This window comes from Gorilla gorilla, chromosome 13, assembly GCF_029281585.2.
Source record: "Gorilla gorilla gorilla isolate KB3781 chromosome 13, NHGRI_mGorGor1-v2.1_pri, whole genome shotgun sequence".
NCBI classification, from domain to species: Eukaryota; Metazoa; Chordata; class Mammalia; order Primates; family Hominidae; genus Gorilla; species Gorilla gorilla.
This window is the reverse complement of record NC_073237.2, coordinates 42,600,770-42,617,927: the sequence shown is the minus strand read 5'-3', so window position 1 is coordinate 42,617,927 and position 17,158 is coordinate 42,600,770. Positions and strand designations below refer to the sequence as shown.

The following is a 17,158-nucleotide window of genomic DNA, read 5'->3' as shown; positions in this document are numbered from 1 at the left end:
TAGCAACGACATTAATAGCTGTGAGGATTAAATGAAGAATATGTGGCTCTTAATAAATATTAGCTGTTTTGTTGTTGCTCTTGAAGATGCTCAGAAGACAAATATGACTTTGTTCCCAATTTGTTTTTAGGATTGTATGTACAGACAACATACGGATTTGCCAGAGAAGAAAAGCAATGCTTTTAGACTTATTTCCTGCCTTAAGTTTTTAAAGTGGAATAAAGAGCAGTGGGTCACATAAGAGCTCATTATATGGGTCTTTCATCATAGCTTAGATCCTGACACGCTAAGGAGAGATTATGTTGCATCTGTGATATTAAAATACATCTGGGTATCTATTACTTTTTGGCCCTTTTCTATACAAAGCACAGAAGCTGAGAATCATGTCTCTTCAGATCAAGATTGAACATACTCTCTCTTTCAGCGAGGGAGGTATAGGGTTCAGGGCTTAATCTTACACTTTGCTTATCCTATAACAGAAATAATAATACCTATTATTATTTATAATAGGTATGTGAAGATCCTGGGATTCCAGGGTAGATGGCCATTCTGTTAACCTGAATATGCTTTTAATGTGCAGCATTAATCTAAGAAAAGTGAAAAAATGGTGAGATTTTACTTCAAAAAATCCAAATTATATGCAACTTAAGTCATCTTCAGTAGAGTTTCAGAAATGATAGGGGAGATACAATTTGAAGTGAACTTTGAAGACAAGACAAGATGATTTGCAATGAAGGATACTTCTAGGGTAAAAGGGACTTTGAATAGAAGGAACGAATAAAGAAAACTGAAGGAGAACTTGATTCTATTGCAACAAGAAACGTATGGCTAATTCCAACTATCTGGAGCATACCAACTTTAAAGCAGACTGTCAAAACTGACCCTACTTAACTCATCTGAAAGCATGGGGTTCTTCCCTCAACCAAAAACACAGATGCCAGGTTACACTTTATAACTGGACTCTCCACTTTCATTAAAGGTCATTATAAGGAATTGCCACCTAAAATGTGATGTAAATATTTTTTTGAGAAACCTAGTATATCACTTGCAATTCCCTCTATAAAGTACCTGCAATAAATGCATTTTTAATATTAGATTTCAGTAATATTTTCTTCACTTGTGACATACTACTTATTTTGTTTTATCACTATGATAATGGGAGAATGGAACACTTCTCTTTGTTTTTTGTTCTTATTTCCTTAAAGTTTTAGAGTAATAGTCACATACTAACCTATAAGAAATTTAGAAAGGTTCAATTAGTTAGGCTTTCTATGACAAAAATATCTAAGTCTCTAGTTACTAAAATGTTAATATTTATTTTGTGTCATGGTCTATACTGCAGAGTCAGGGTAAAGACACATAGCTGTATTTTTTAGATCAATAATTTGTTCAGTTATTTACAATCAAGAGTGTTAAGAGAACTTGGATTGCAGACAAATCTCTTATACATTTATCCAATTATATTCAATGTTTTTTGAGAAGGTTACCTTAGGACTGGCCTGGTACATACTTGCATATCTTTTGCTTCTTAATAAACACTAGCCACTATTTTCTTTTCAGTACATTTTTTTTCCTTCTTGGGCAGGATAAAGAGAAGTTGATTATTCTGATAATTGCCTGTGGAGAAGTTTCTTTGGATAAAATTTTATTAAGCGCATTGAGTCTCTTTGAGTTTAACTTTTTTCTTCCCAATGACCACACTGTGCACGATGATGATGTTGTGGATTTTGAACCTGAATTTATACCAGTTCAGACATCTTTGGCTTCTTCATGCTGGCGTAGGCTTGCCCGGCTGAGAATCTGAAGATGCAATAATTTTTAAAATGTATTACTGTCATTATTACAATTAGTTTACTTATTGTTCCCCCAGATATTTTTTCAACAATGTTCTGCTAAAGCTAGAGTGGCTGCTTGCTAATAGAACTTTAGCTTTTTCACAAAGTTTCCAATGTGGGACTCTAATCCATTGTCAAAAGTAGTGGCCAAAATGTCCCTACTCATTGTGGCTGTGATACAGGTGTATTGTAAAAAGATCAGATTCACACACCATTGGGGATCTCTAAGCACACCTCCATGTTATTTAGAATTTTTATTTTGGCCCAAATATCTACAAGGTAGTGGGGAGTTATGTGAGTTTCTTAGGCCATGACAACTTGCCAGCTTTAATACCTTCAGATGAGGATGGGTTACCAGCCAGCTTGGGCCCATTTTGTAGTACCCATCCAGGACAGACATACTGGTCAGGGGCAGAAATATAACAATTCAGTGGGAAAGCTGATATGGTTGGCTGAGGTGATACATTTCATGCATTTGTGTGAATACTTCCTCCTGAATATTTGATGATTCTGGAATGGTTTGGAGACGACTTCAAAAATAACATGTTTAGTAAAAGGGAACTGTAGGACACTGAAGAACCACTGCTGAAGACCCAACATAGTCAGCTACTGGTGATAACCATTTCAGTACTTTGTTGGCTAGGACCTAGAAGTTGGGAAGACATTTATGAGAGATTATCAAAAAGGGAGAAGCTGTTGAAATCTTTATACTGTTTCATAATCAGAATTGTTGTAAGGTGACCTAGTTCTTGATAATTATCTTTAGAAAAGCAAGGGTACAGGTTAACAGAGGGGGATTTATAGGATAAGAACAGAAGGGCAGGGCAAAATCTATGTTCATAAATAGACCGACTCTCCTTGTCTTGTTGACATAATAATCAAAAAGGGAGACCACTGAAAATTTTTGCGTATTCAAAATTATTGAAAATTTTGTCTTCCTTTTATTTTAGGGCTTGTTAAGAAAAAACATGACCCAAAACTTGGAAATAAGGCAAAAATATTACTGCCTACCTTTTCAAAGATACTGCACTAAAGAAAGCACTGTCCCACAAGCCTGCCCAAGGGTTATCCAAGTCTGGGTAGCAAGGGGTCATTTGATTCAGGCACTACCCTGAGCGGAAAACAATGGCCCAAGACCTCGGCCGAACCCAGCTCTCCACCTATTTTTGTACAGCTTTGAACTGAGAATGCTTTTTTACAATCTTAAGTGGTTGAGAAAATACCAAAAGTAGAATGATATTTTGTCACATGTAAGTTTATATGAAATTCAAACTTTAGAAGAATTTGCTCTTCACAGACATCACATCTTCAAGAGCAAATGCTTGAGCCCTAACCTGCAAGTTATGGTAGAAAAGTCCAGAAGTCCAGCCTGGTCCTCGCCAAGTTTCCAACTCCTATGCCTAGGGGTATTTTATGCTTACAGGATCTAACTTGGTTACAGCGTCTAACTTTTAGCAGAGAGGCAGTGCTGAGTAGAAACTGGACTTGTTAATCATATCAAGTCACTTAAGTTGGCTAGGATCCCCTACTTAGGTAGCGGTCATAAAGCCTAGGGCATCCCTGTGCCCTCAATGGTTCACTTCTGAGTGGTGGGCTTCCTGCTCCTCAATAGAGCAATCAGCAGAAAGGCCCCTAGAAAGCTACATTGTCTTCATCCATGAAGGACTCCCTGTCTCCTATTCCTCAAAGGAGCACCCGGATTCTACTTTCATTCCTCTTTTGCCATTGCATTTTATAACTTAAAAGAAATAGATGACTGTAACAGAAGAAAGAAAACTTTACATTGTGAGAAAATTTAGACCTAAAGCATATAGTAATGAGAGGACGAAAGTCTATACTGTTTAAGTAAATAGGTTCTATGAGCAGCATCCAGGCTAACATCACACAGTGGTATTTTGAATTAAATTGTACTTGTGTTTCCGTGTTTTGCTGCTGTAAGGAAAGAGGAAAGCATCCCCTTTCTCGGCCCTCCTCCCACGTCCAGGCTAATTTGCAGCATTTCTACATCTCAGAGTCCACCCTTAAGATCCTTGCCACCCATTATTTTGTTTCAGAACGCTTAATCCATCAAGGAATGTTAAATTGGATTATCCCAGTAGGGAAGGGATGGGGGCTTTGAGCATGAGGGATTATCCCTGTAAAGGGCTAGTGGTGTGTGTGTGTGTGCGTCCTGCTAGTGTTGAATGATGGAGACCTGAGTTTGGATTCTGAATCCAGGTGTATTCGATGCCGCTCCGGCGTAGAATGGGTTAAAGATGCCTCCAGCCAGGTAGAGCCAGACTGGGAGTTGCGCAAGGTCTCAACCCCCTAAAAGCGGCCCCTCAAATTGAAGATGAGTAAATCATAGTTCGTAAATCAGAAAGATTATCCAGTAGTACGTTACTCTGTTTATTTCCCTTTCGTCATCCCTGAGTCTTGGGTCAAGTCCATCCCAGCTCTGTCCTCCAGAAATCAAGGGAAATACGCAAACCCGCGGTGGGTTCGCAGCCGCAGGAAGGACAAATCATGCCCCCGCCGCGGCGGCCGCCCTGCGTTAGCTGCCTAAGAGAATCTCAGTGGCCGGCCAGTACCCGCCTTGGTGAGGATTCTCCCTCCCGCGAGAACTTCTGGAATGCCGCCGGGCCAGATTTTGCAGCGGAGGCCTCCGACGCCACTAATATTGGGCCAAGGAGGGAGTGCTGCTCTTCCTTATAGGGTTTTAGCGAAAGTTAAGTAAGCCAATTAAAGTGCAAAACACACAGTCTGGAACAATACAGCGCTCTAAAAATGGTCTCCATTATTATCATTATCCGTTAGTTATAACTGGGGATGAAAAAAAAACGACAAAAACCTGGAGAACCGGAAAGGTCTGCAAAAGGGGCGGAACGCGGGAACTTCGATTTGGGGAAGGGGTGGCGGGGGAGATCCCACACAAGCAGCCAATCCAGCTGTCCCGGGGAGGAAGAGGAGGAGTCAAGGCCCGCCCCTGGTCTCCGCACTGCTCACTCTCGCGCAGTGAGGTTGGCACAGCCGCTGCTCTGTGGCTCGCTTGGTTCCCTTAGTCCCGAGCGCTCGCCCACTGCAGATTCCTTTCCCGTGCAGACATGGCCTCTGGCACCACCACCACCGCCGTGAAGGTGAGATGAGCCCTCCCAGCCGCAGCGGTTCGCCCTGCCGGATGCCTTCTCGCCCCCGCCCCGGGGGACCGCGCCTCCGGGGGCCATGCGCCCGGCCCGTGCGCCCCTTGCCGCCGCGGGGAGGGACTGGGGCGCGGCACTCGGGACTCACTTGCCGCGCGAGGAGAGGGTACGCTTGCAAATGATCCCCCTGCCGCACCGCCAACACACACACACACACATAAACACACACCACCTTTTGGCTTATCTGCACCCGCACCCCGTAGGGCGTAGGCACCCCTTTAGAGAGAGGGGTCGTGGATGGGAGAGGCTGCGCCCATGCCACCACCATTCCTGAGAACCACTCTTCTCCCAAGAAGGACACCCGGCTGGAGTCAGCAGGTGTCCGGGCGCCTGCAGCTTCTGTGACCGTCTCCTGGTGCCTTGCGGGACTCCAGCTTCCGCTCTCTGACTCTGCTTGCTGCCTGCGGCCCACGTGGGAGAACTGCTTACTTGCTCTTTTGTATGCTTCCGGCTTCTTTTTCCTCCAAACGTAGGCCTTCTCCGTGCTGAAGTTTTCCCCAGCAGCGTAATACTGTAAGGATTCTGAGACTTTCTTCGAAAAGGAGTACAGGCGTCCGTTTTTAGGGCTGCACTGTTTGGAGGCCTCTGGCTTGAAACTGCTTTGTTTTGCAGCCTTGCAAGTTAGAGTTCAATTTCCTTGTGCCCTAGGCCCTGAGAGGCCTTGATACAAGGGGTCATTGTGCGGTGGGAAGCTTTGTGCTGAGGAGGGCACGAGTTCTGAGAGTAGCAGCTGACTTCCCTGGGGTTTTAAACACTTCTCTCCTGGTTAGTATTCCGAGAGAGAATTACAGCACATAAAGAAAAATTGATGATAAAACTTAAGACCTCTTCTAGGCAGTTTATTACTGGCTAAGAACGCAGTTAACTTGTTTGATTTTTAGAAATTTTTGGCCTATGGGATAGGAAGGTCTGCGATCTTCTCCAAAGCATCTCGATTCCCTACACAGGACTGCAGTTTTCCCGGGAGAAGGCGAATTTCTGCCGTCAGTGTGTAATCAGCCAGATTAGTTTATTAAGCCCTTGCAGGTTTAAATGAGCCACTTAGAATGAGAGGAATGGTGAAGGGTGTTGCATCCAGACTTACATATGAAACTTATTTTGTCGTTTTGAAAAGAATCTTGCATCCAGCAAATATTTATAGAAGGCCTCTCCCCTGCCTTCATTGTTTGGCGGAAACAAGGCAGAAATAGTTTTCATGAAACTCGTGTGAAGTATGTGACTTCTCTTAGGTGCTCATCTATAAACTGAGAATTTTACTGCGGAATTTGCTAGGAGGGCTAGAATTATATTGTCTATGTTGCACATGGTAGAAGCTTATTAAGTGGTAGTGCTTATAAGTGGGGGAACTGAGATTAATTTTGAATGATCTTTTCCCCAACAATTATTAAGTTATTGTGTTAGGTATCATTAGGCCACAACTTTTCACCTTATCCTTGCAGGAATACACTTCAAGCGCCATTAAAAATGGAGAAATGGTGTTTAAAACAGTCTTACTTTAATCTGGTTAGCATTCTCCCTGCCACAGGGTTTCCCTTCAAATTAATGCAGTGCATTTAAGTGCAGAATGGGCAATGGGATTCTCAGAGACCTGATGTAAATATTGAATAATGTGTATTTTTGGTCTTGGCAAGCTTCTGGATATAAAATTAAGAGGTGCATATGGTGCTAGGACTGCCTGCTGATTTCTCTTTTAATTTAGAACAGATGACAGCTTTGCCGTAGAGATTCCATGATGCCAGCACCGTATTCCCCGGACTTCTAAGGCAACATTCTGTATAGAAGATGTGAGGTGCCGGTGTCCAGAGCAAAATAGGTTAATAAAAACCACGTCCTATTCCCAAATTATAGAATGATGGGGCTGGAGTGTTCCTTCAAGACCATCCGTATAGCCACACAAACCCCTTTTGCGAGTGTAAAGTTGAGGCCCAGAAAGGTCAGCTAAGTATCCAGAATTACACAGCTGGACCTAGATGATGACAGAATTGGGCCTAGAGCCTGGCATTCCACCAACTAGATGTGAGGCATTTCTGAAATCTGAAGTGTGGTCTCTGCCCTGTTTTCTTGTGACTTAATGCACAATTAAAATGAGCACATGATAGAATGTCCATCTTGAAGAGGGAGGCAGAGGGTATGCAGAAAGCAGGCTGCCTCCAGTGCCCGCTGGACACCACCCAGGTATAGGTATAGGAGGCACATGTGTGTCTGAACCCCATTGGTGTCACTGGCAGGTCCTTTGAGAGGTTGCTGGATTTAAATACAGTAACATGTAACACGCTCAGCCCAGTTCTAGGTACTCCTTTAATGTCAGCCCAAGTACCTCTCTTCTTAAAATGGAGATATGAACAGGGGGTGGATCTTAAATTCATTCTCAATTTTAGAGGTGCAGTTAACTCATGCAAGTGAAAGATTCCACTGAGTTTTGGATTGGCAGTATAATATTTGGCATATCTTTCAAATCTAGCCATCTACTGGTAGAATCCTATTCAAAAATATTTATTGAATACCTGCTAGGCACTGGGGATGCAGCTTTGAGTAAGCGAGGCCTTTATTTATTTTCTTCAAGTTTATATTCTAGTCAGGGTGGGAAACCAACTGACATGAAAGCGAAACAGCAATAAGATTCCATTGGGTGAGGGGTGTCAGAAAAGACTCCTAGGGAGGTGGATTTTAAGCTGTGCAGTAGTCTGCCTCCAAAATCTGTATGTTGAAACCTAATCGCCAATGTGATGGTATTAGAAGATGGGGCCTTTGGGCGTGATTGGGGTCATAAAGGTGGAGCCCTCATGAATGGAAGCAGTGCCCTTACAAAAGAGGCCCCAGAGAGCTGCCTTATTCCCTCTACTAAGTGAGAGGACACCATCTGTGAGCCAAAACGTGGGCCTTCCTCAGACACTGAATCTGCTGTGACCTTGAACTTGCTAAGTCTCCAGACTATGAGAAATTTCTGCTGTTTATAAGCCACCCAGTCCTAAGATATTTTGTTATAGCAGCCTGAATGGACTTAAGCTGATAGTGAAAATAAGGATAAAGGGTAAAGATCCAAGTGAAGACCTGAGGAGAGAGATGGGGGTAGGAGAGCGAAAACCAAGTTGTCGCAGAAGTGAGCTCAGTGTAGTAGGAATGGAAATCACGGATGCACAGTGAGAATTGGGTGGATGCAGCTCATAAGGCCATCCTTGTAGACCGCGATCAAGAATTTTGATTTTAAATGTTTTGGAAACTGTTGAAGGGTTAAGAGTGGGAGGTAGCATTTGATTTACATTTTAAAATGATTACCCTGGCTGTTGTATACAGAATAGCCTGTGGGCAGGGGAAGAGCTAAGAGATCAGGCCAGAAGTCTTGGTGCTGGGGCTGAAGTCTAGGGTGGGAGCCATTGAGGTGGTGAGGAATAATCAGATTGGGGATAGAATTTGCAGGTAGAACACAGAGATGGGTAGGATGTGGGGAGTGCAGGAAGAAGAACAGGATGATTTCTGCTTTTGACCTGGAAAACCAAAAAGATGATGATACTGGTGGATCATTTCAAAGTGGGCGATAAGGGGCCGCGAGTGACTCCTTGGAGCCAAGGAGGGTGAGTGTAGGATTCCTTCCTCCCAGATACTGCTGGTTAGGGGGCCAGAGGCTGGGATGCTGAGGGGCCTCTTTGCTGTAGGAGCAGAGTGGGTGGCAGGTTGAGGGAGGGAGGAAGCCACCTGGAGTGAGAGTAATTCAAGCAGTCTTTTTTGTGGTTCATTGCAGTGAGAGATGGTCCAGGCAGGGAGTGAGGATATTACCTGGGGGGGTAGCCATGGAGAGAGGCAGCAGGAGCCAGAGGCTATGGGATTAACACTGCCATTGTCTGAGAGGACCTCAGGGAGATATTGTCCTCCAGCATCAGCCAAGGGCAGGTGGTATTCCTGACAGAGGGCCAAACCTGTCTTTGGCACCCAGATACAGGGCATTCTGGAGGGCTCCTGCAGTGTACCATGGCTCCCCTGGGCAGTCTCCCAGCTTTCATTCTGGGAGATTAAAAATAAGACTTGGCCAGGCGCGGTGGCTCATGCCTGTAATCCCAACACTTTGGGAGGCCCAGCTGGGCAGATTACCTGAGCTCAGAAGTTCAAGACCAGCCTGGGCAACATGATGAAACCCCATCTCTACAAAAAATACAAAAATTAGCCAGGCACGGTGCTGCACGCATGTAATCCCAGCTACTCAGGAGGCCAAGGTGGGCCCAGGAGGCAGAGGTTGCAGTGAGCAGAGACTGCGCCATTGCACTCCAGCCTGGGTGACAGAGTAAGATCCTGTCTCAAAATAATAATAATAATAACAACAACTTGTTAATCATGGTTGCTGTGACAAGGAGGGGATATGGTCCCATTGTAGGTTGGTAGTGAGCTATCAACATAATGATATTAAGGGAGATGGACAAGTCATGGTTTGTAGACTGTGGAATATGGGCCTTTACACTCCCTGCTTTGCTGTCTCGAGTGTGGCCTGCAAGGGCCTTTGGCCTGAGAGTCCTTGTGTGGCTATCTGAAACTGAGGACAACCCGCAGGCCCCAGTTGAAAATCAAATGACCAACAAGCCTTCATTTTTTTTTGCCTAGGGACACAAGGGCATTTTGGGCAGGACAATTATTTCTTTTGTAGGACTGTCCCAAGCATTGCAGGACATGGAGTACAACCCTTAACCCCCTCCGCAGAAATGCCAGTAGCCCCCTAGTCATGACAGCCAGAAATAGCCCTGTTTCCAGATACCCCCAGGAGAGCTGTTTGACATTTAGTTGAGGACCCCAAGGCTAAATCCCAAAAAAGACTACCTGCTGAAGAGAGGTAGGAGCAGCCAGGTTTTGTACTGCTCAGCAGAGTAAAAGGAGGAAATAAGGGCTTTTTTTGTTGCTTTGAGGAAGTTTATTTTGATTTTTTATTTTTGCCAGGAGTGGTAGGGTATACAGAAACAGTGACTGATAGTAATACATTATTTCACTTTATTCTCTTGATAATTGTATGGATTAGTAAAAATCTTACCCTATAGGTACAGCTGAGGAAGCAGTTAAGGAAAATGTTTGTATGCAGTGGATTCTGGATCCTCACCTGTGGTTGTAGTCATGGCATTCCAGCCTGTGCCTCAAAAGCATCTAAAGCAGTGGTTCTCAAAGCGTGTCATGCATTCATATCACCTGGTCATTTGCTAGAAATGCAAGTTCATAGGCCCCACCCCAGTCCCAGTGAATCAGAAACTCTGGGGCTGGGGCCCAGCAATCTAGGTTTTGACTAGCCTTAGAATATTCCGATGTCAACTGAAGTTTGACAGCCACTGACCTAGAGAGCTTTGGAAAGGGTGGCCATCTACATTTTTAACAAGTTCTTCCCTTAGTGTAATAGTTTCCTGTTGCTGCTATAACAATTTTCACAAATGGAGTGGCTTAAGACAACACACATGAGGCCAGGCATGGTGGCTCATGCCTGTAATCATAGCGCTTTGGGAGGCTGAGGTGGATAGACTGCTTGAGCTCAGGCGTTCAAGACCAGCCTGGGCAGCATGGTGAAACCCCATCTCTGCAAAAAATACAAAAAAATTAGCCAGGCGTGGCGGTGCACACTTGTAGTTCAGCTCCTTGGGGACTGAGGCAGGAGGGTCACTTGAACCCAAGAGGTTGAGGCTGCAGTGAGCTGAGATTTCACCACTGCACTCCAGCAGCCTGGGTGACAAAGTGAGACTCTGTTTCCAAAAAAAAAAAAAAAAAACCACACACACACAAACGTATTCTCTTACAGTTCTGGAGTCCACAAATGCAAAATGAGTCTTAGAGGGCTAAAATTCACATGTGTATCGGGCTGGTTCCTCTTAGAAGAACCATTTCCTTGCCTTTTTCAGTCTTCTGAACCTGTAGAACCATGAGCTAAATAAGCCTCTTTTCTTTATAAATTACCCTATCTCAGGTATTCTGTTATAGCAGCAGAAAACAGACTAAGAAAACTGTTGTGTTTGTAAGAGATTGGGACACAGACACATACAGAGGGAAGACCATGTGAAGACATGGAGAACGCTGCCATCTACAAGCCAAGGAGACTGACCTTAGAAGAAATCAATCCCAATCTCACCTTAATGTTGGACTTCTAGCCTCCAGAACTGTGAGGAGATAAGTTTCTCTTGCTTATGGGGAAAACCTATTTCCTTGCCTTTTTCAGCTTCTGGAGGCACCAGCACTTCTTGGCCCATGGCCCCACATCATGTCCCCTTTTCTCTCCCTCTGCTTCTATCGTTATATAACTTTCTTCCTCATTTGACCTTCTTGCCTGCTTGTGATTTCATTTAGGTCCCACCCAGATAATCTAGGATAATCTCCCCATCTCAAGATCCTGGATTTAATCATATTTGAGGTAACATTCCCAGGTTCTGGGAATTAGGATGTAGCTAGGATCTCTTGGGACAGGGGTATTGTTCAGCTTGCCACACTCAGCCCACGTTTTAAAAATTTATGGTCTAGGGGCCGGGCGCGGTGGCTCATGCTTGTAATCCCAGCACTTTGGGAAGCCGAGGTGGGCGGATCACAAGATCAGAAGATCGAGACCATCCTGGCTAACACGGTGAAACCCCGTCTCTACTAAAAATACAAAAAATTAGCCGGGCACAGTGGCAGGCTCCTGTAGTCCCAGCTACTTGGGAGACTAAGACAGGAGAATGGTGTGAAACTGGGAGGCGGAGCTTGCAGTGAGCCGAGATCGCACCACTGCACTACAGCCTGGGTGACAGAGCAAGACTCCGTCTCAAAAAAAAAAAAAAAGAAAGAAATTTATGGTCTAGGCCCTATAGAGCAGGTTGCTTAGTTCTGAGGGCACTTTAGAACCACCTGCGGAGCTTTAAAAACAAACTACGCCTTGCCCAACTAATCAGAATCCCTGGGGCCTGGGCTTTGGTATTGAAAGCTAGAGAAGGGGAATGTCATAGTATGCAGCAGCTGGTTCAGGAGGGTGGGTGGCTCCCACTGTTGCTCCACAAGCATAGGAGAGCTCTAACAAAGTATGCATTAGGGAGAATCCTCCTCTAAAAATATCTGGCCATTTCAGCAGGTGAAGTGTGTCTTTAAGAGGGTGTCTGCCCTTTAAACTGATATCTGTACTTCTCAAGGGGCATTTGCTCAAATAAAAACCATGGGTGTTTTGAGCGCTTGCATCATCCAAGCTTCTCTGACTAAAATATAGAGTCACTGTATTAGTTCGCTAGGCCTGCTATAACAAAGCACTACAGACTGGGTAGCTTATGCAACAGAAGCATTATCTCCTCACAGCGCTGGAGGTTAGAAGTCCAAGATCAAGGTGAGATCAAGGTGGATTTCTTGTAAGGTCAGTCTGCTTGGCTTGTACATGGCAATGTTCTCCATTTGTCTTCACAGGGTCTTCCCTCTGTATGTGGTTATATCCCAATCTCTTGTAAGGACAACAGTTTTCTTAGTCTGTTTTCTGTTGCTATAACAGAATACCTGAGACAGGGTAATTTATAAAGAGAAGAGGTTTATTTAAAAGAAATGAAAGGGAGACGAGGGAGATAGGAAAAGGAAACAAAAAAGAGAGAGACAAACTTTGCTTCATAACAACCCACTCTCACTGGAACTAATCCAACCCAATGAGAGCAAGAACACCCTCCCCTGGGACTGCATTAATCCCTTAATGGGGGTGGATTATTACCATGGCTCATGACTCAAACTCCTCTTAAAGGTACTACCTCCTAGCATCACTATATTTGGGGACCAAGCCTCAACATGAGGTTTGAAGATGACCACATTCAAACCATAACATGAGGTATACTGCATTAGGGCCCATCCCAGTGACCTCATTTGATCTGAATTACCTCTTTAAAAACGGCAAATACAGTCACATTCTGAGGTACTGAGAGTTGGAACTTCAACCTATGAACTTAGGGGAGATACAATTCCATCCATAACCATTACCTACAAGGGTGGCCTACAGAGGGGGTGTCTTGTCAGAGATGGAGACCCCAGCTATCCCTGTGGACCCTATTGCAGGTTTTTAACAGTCCTCACAGCCTGAGACAGTTGGTTGCTCCCTCTCATACAGCTAGGCTTCCAGGATTTTGCAAGGCCCTGACAGGCCTCAAAGCCATGTCAGCCTAATAATGAGGGCCTCCGTCTGCTGTGCTTGCCAAAATTGTTATGGCAACCAGAGCTAAAGGACTGCAATGCTCAGATCGGGCTGTGCCAGCTCCAGCTCTGGCTCACTTACCTTAGCGTGAGCTTGAGGCACTCAGAGGCAGCCCATCTCCCTGGCATGAGCTAGTCTCAACCGCTTGGGGTCATGGTATTTTGAGAATGCCATTATAGAGTGCTGGGTTCCTTACGGCAGTGCGCCCAGGCCTCAAAGTGATGGTGAATGGTTTCTGGGACAAAGAAGGGTTGGTAAAATCTCCTGTAGCCAAGTACTAGAAGAAATAGACAGAGTAGGGGCTACTATGCACCGTTTCCACATTGCTAGAGGTAACTGTTCTGACCAGGTGAGCTGGTATTTGGATAAATGCTTTCACAGTCTCAGAGAAGTCAGACCCTTGGATTGATTTGCTCTTGAACAAAAAAAATTTTTTTTTCACTACGAAAATGCTTTCTTTGGAGTGTCTTTAGAACATGTGATGTCGGCCGGGCGCGGTGGCTCACGCCTGTAATCCCAGCACTTTGGGAGGCCGAGGCGGGCGGATCACGAGGTCAGGAGATCGAGACCATCCTGGCTAACATGGTGAAACCCCGTCTCTACTAAAAATACAAAAAAATTAGCCGGGCGTGGTGGCGGGCGCCTGTAATCCCAGCTACTCGGGAGGCTGAGGCAGGAGAATGGCGTGAACCCGGAAGGCGGAGCTTGCAGTGAGCGGAGATCGCGCCACTGCACTCCAGGCTGGGTGACAGAGCGAGACTCCGTCTCAAAAAAAAAAAAAGAACGTGATGTCAAGACACAACAGCAAGTGCACATACAGTAAGACACGGCTGTCATAGAACAGATTGTGTGTGAATAAAGGGTTCACACCACTTCCACCCTTTACACAGTAACAGAAGGCTCTAGGCCACCTACCTCCTCCTTGGCTCACTCAAACTCGTCCTCCTCAGCCGTGGCCTCCTGCTACTGCTGGTACTCAGACACCAGGTCGTTCATGTTGCTTTCAGCCTCGGTGAATTCCATCTCGTCCATGCCCTCGCCCGTGTACCAGTACAGGAAAGCTTTGCACCGAAGTATACCTGTGAACTGCTCTGAGATGCCCTTGATCAGATCCTAGATAGCAGTGTTGTTGCCAGTGAAGGTGGCCGGACATCTTTAGCCCCCAGGGTGGGAAGTCACACACAGCTGTTTTTATATCTTGGGGGATCCAACCAACAAAGTAGCTGCTGTTCATGTTTTGGGCATTAAGCATTTGCATGTCCACCTCCTTCATGGACATGTGGCCCCTGAACATGGCAGCTACCATTACGTAGCAGCCATGGCAGAGGTTGCAGGCAGCCATCATATTCTTGGCATCAAAGAACTGCCAAGTGGGCTCACGCACCATGAGGGCCCAGTACTGCTGGTTTTCCCGGCTGGTCAGCAGGGGGAAGCCATACATGAAGTGCAGGTGGGGGAATAGGACCATGTTCGCGGCCACTTCTGCGAGTCAGCATTGAGTTGGCCAGGGAAATGCAGACAGATGGTGACCCCACTCATGGTTGCAGACACCAGGTGGTTCAAGTCACTGTAGGTAGGTGTGGGCAGCTTTAGGGTTCTGAAGCAGATGTCATAGAGAGCTTTATTTATTATCAATGCAGAAGGTCTAGTTTTGAGAAGTTTGGTTTGATGGTCAGTCAGTGGAAAAGTGTGGCATGAGCCACTAGCTTTTAATCTGTCAAGGACCTTGATTGACTCCCTATTTCAGAACTCTGTCTTGTGTAATAAAGAAGTCCTGGCTGGGCAGAAATTCCATCTCAGGTCTTGAACACATTTCCTACACAGTCTAGAATTAACTGGACTGAGGACTGACGCTTCCTGCCCAGGAGGCCTGGCAAGGTCTTGTCATTGTTTCCTGAGGGTGGATGAGGTCATTAAGAAACAGTTTTCCTCCCCTCTGAGATGATTCACTCAGATACCTGGAGTCACTGTTTCTGTGCCTGTTCTGTGACCTTCATCATGAACTTGACCTCTCTGAGCATGTTGCCTCATAACATGGAGACAAATAACTTTTCTAATAAGGTGTAATGTTATGGAAGACTCCAGGGGATATTGGGAGAGGGCACATCATAGTGGTTAAGCCTGAAAGACCTAGATTTCTATCCCAGCTTTGCTCCTTATGATTTGCCCTTGGACGAGGTTTTTAATTTTTGTGCTTCTCTTTCTTCGTTTGTAAAACGGGTAACATTCTATAGGGCCCATCTTATGGTCCTGATGATGAAATAAGGTAAGGCCACTGAAGCACTTAGCACAGTGCCTTTAACATGTAAGTCCACAGACACAGTTACTTTATTACTAAGGCAGTACTGAGTTGACACAAACTTAAGAGACTCAAAGGAATGTGGATAGAGTTGGGCCATCAGTGCTTGGGTACTTCATCCCAGTTGTACTTTGCTGTGGAGCCAGCAGGTGGCGACATTGGCCACATCTTGGCCCTGCTGGCCTCCATCTTAGAGGTCCAGTTTCCTGGGATGGCGGGACTCAGTTGCTACACTTGTCCCTGTATCCCTCGCACAATGTAGGTTTCCGTAAACAACTGGACCTAGTTAAGTGACTGGATGGGCTTGCCTGCAGATCATTCCAGAGCAGTAGCCACTCTTGCTTTCATGTCCAGGGCTACTACATGTTCCTTGCTGAGGGCTGAGTTGCCAGCTACCTGGTGCAGAGTAATTATGCAGCCAGGTGGTGCAGACTGAAGCTTGGGGTTGCTGAGAGTGAGCTCAGGGGCTCTGAATTTCAGCGGGATACCTGGTTAGCATTGCTCAACAACTGATACAATGCTGGGCAAGTTCACCTAAACTCAGAGGGTGGCTCCAAACAAAGCCCAACTCGATTTGTGTATTTGATCCCGAGCATCCAGTGTTGAATCCAGAATCTGAGATGCCCTGGCTCAGGGAACACCCAGAAACAGCCAGGCCAAAGTGGTGATAAGTTAAAAAGCTAGTAGCTGAATCCCCAGGGAGCTGGCTGAGAGTAATTTCAGAGTCAGCAGTTCAAATCTGTGTCCCAGGTGAGGACATGGGCTGGATGGTTTCTTAGCCTCATCATGACCTGTGGTGCTTCAGAGGTCCACGGAATGAAGGATAAGATGGAGAAGCCAGGCTAAGGAAGGATTGGGATTTCCTAAAGCAGTATGAATTTTTGTTATTTTCTATTGAAGTGCCGTTATTTAAATGTATTGACTTAAGTGAACACTTCTGTTGATTTGAAAGCTATAATACTGGTTACTCTGTTCGTTGACATAAAAGTGTGTTAACCTGCTGTGGTTTTAATAATATACCTCCACAAGATGGCGCCAACATCAAAGCCTGGCTTTGCCACTTAAGGAAATTGTGGTGGACAGTCACAAATTATGTAACCATGTCATGGGAAACAGGCACAGTTCTTCAGTAAAAACCTCACCAAATTGTCCTTATTTTCTTGTTTGTTTTTTGTTGTTGTTGTTACTTTTTTTGTGTGTGTGTTTTGTTTTTTTCAGGAAACTGAGCCAGAAAGGTAACCATTTTTTTACGTGTTGATAGGACTCAACTTGTGTAACCTGACCTGAAAATTATTTAATGCAGATGTTCACTGAATTCTTAACCCTGGAATTTTTTTCTTGAGGCCTACTTTATTTTATTTAGTTACCCTTGTGACAATAGATTTAAAGCTTTTCATTGAAAAACAACAATGCTCAGGTCACTTCGCATTAATTAGGTTTCTAATAAAGTTAGCCTGGCACTGTTTACTCTCTCCTTTAGGAGGTACCAGCCCAAGGAAATTTCCCTAATGATTTGTTACTTATTTTTAGTTTTAACAGTTTAGTTAATATTTATTTATTTTTGTAATTGTTCTTGTTTGTCTTTCTTAATCATCAAATTAGATCAACTCTCAGAGGATAGTGCTAGGTTTCTTTAACTCAGACAAGGACTTTCAAGATAATCTCTGAAAAATGCAATACAATGCATGAACTTAAAAAA

At 44.8% G+C, this 17,158-nt stretch overlaps 1 protein-coding gene across 6 annotated transcripts in view; it reads left to right on the top strand.

Moving 5' to 3' along the window:
• The first annotated feature begins 4,493 nt into the window (after positions 1–4,493).
• The window catches only part of MTAP (methylthioadenosine phosphorylase), a 136,619-nt gene continuing 123,954 nt past the window's right edge, over positions 4,494–17,158 (top strand). The window contains exon 1 of one of the 6 annotated variants that reach the window (XM_004047876.5): positions 4,494–4,951. In XM_004047876.5, coding sequence (XP_004047924.1) covers positions 4,919–4,951 — 33 coding nt within the window. In that variant the 5' untranslated portion in view covers positions 4,494–4,918. Of the gene's footprint in view, positions 5,121–17,158 lie in introns of all 6 variants that reach the window. The other 5 variants (XM_063696324.1, XM_055351512.2, XM_055351513.2 and 2 more) reach the window with 5 other exon arrangements.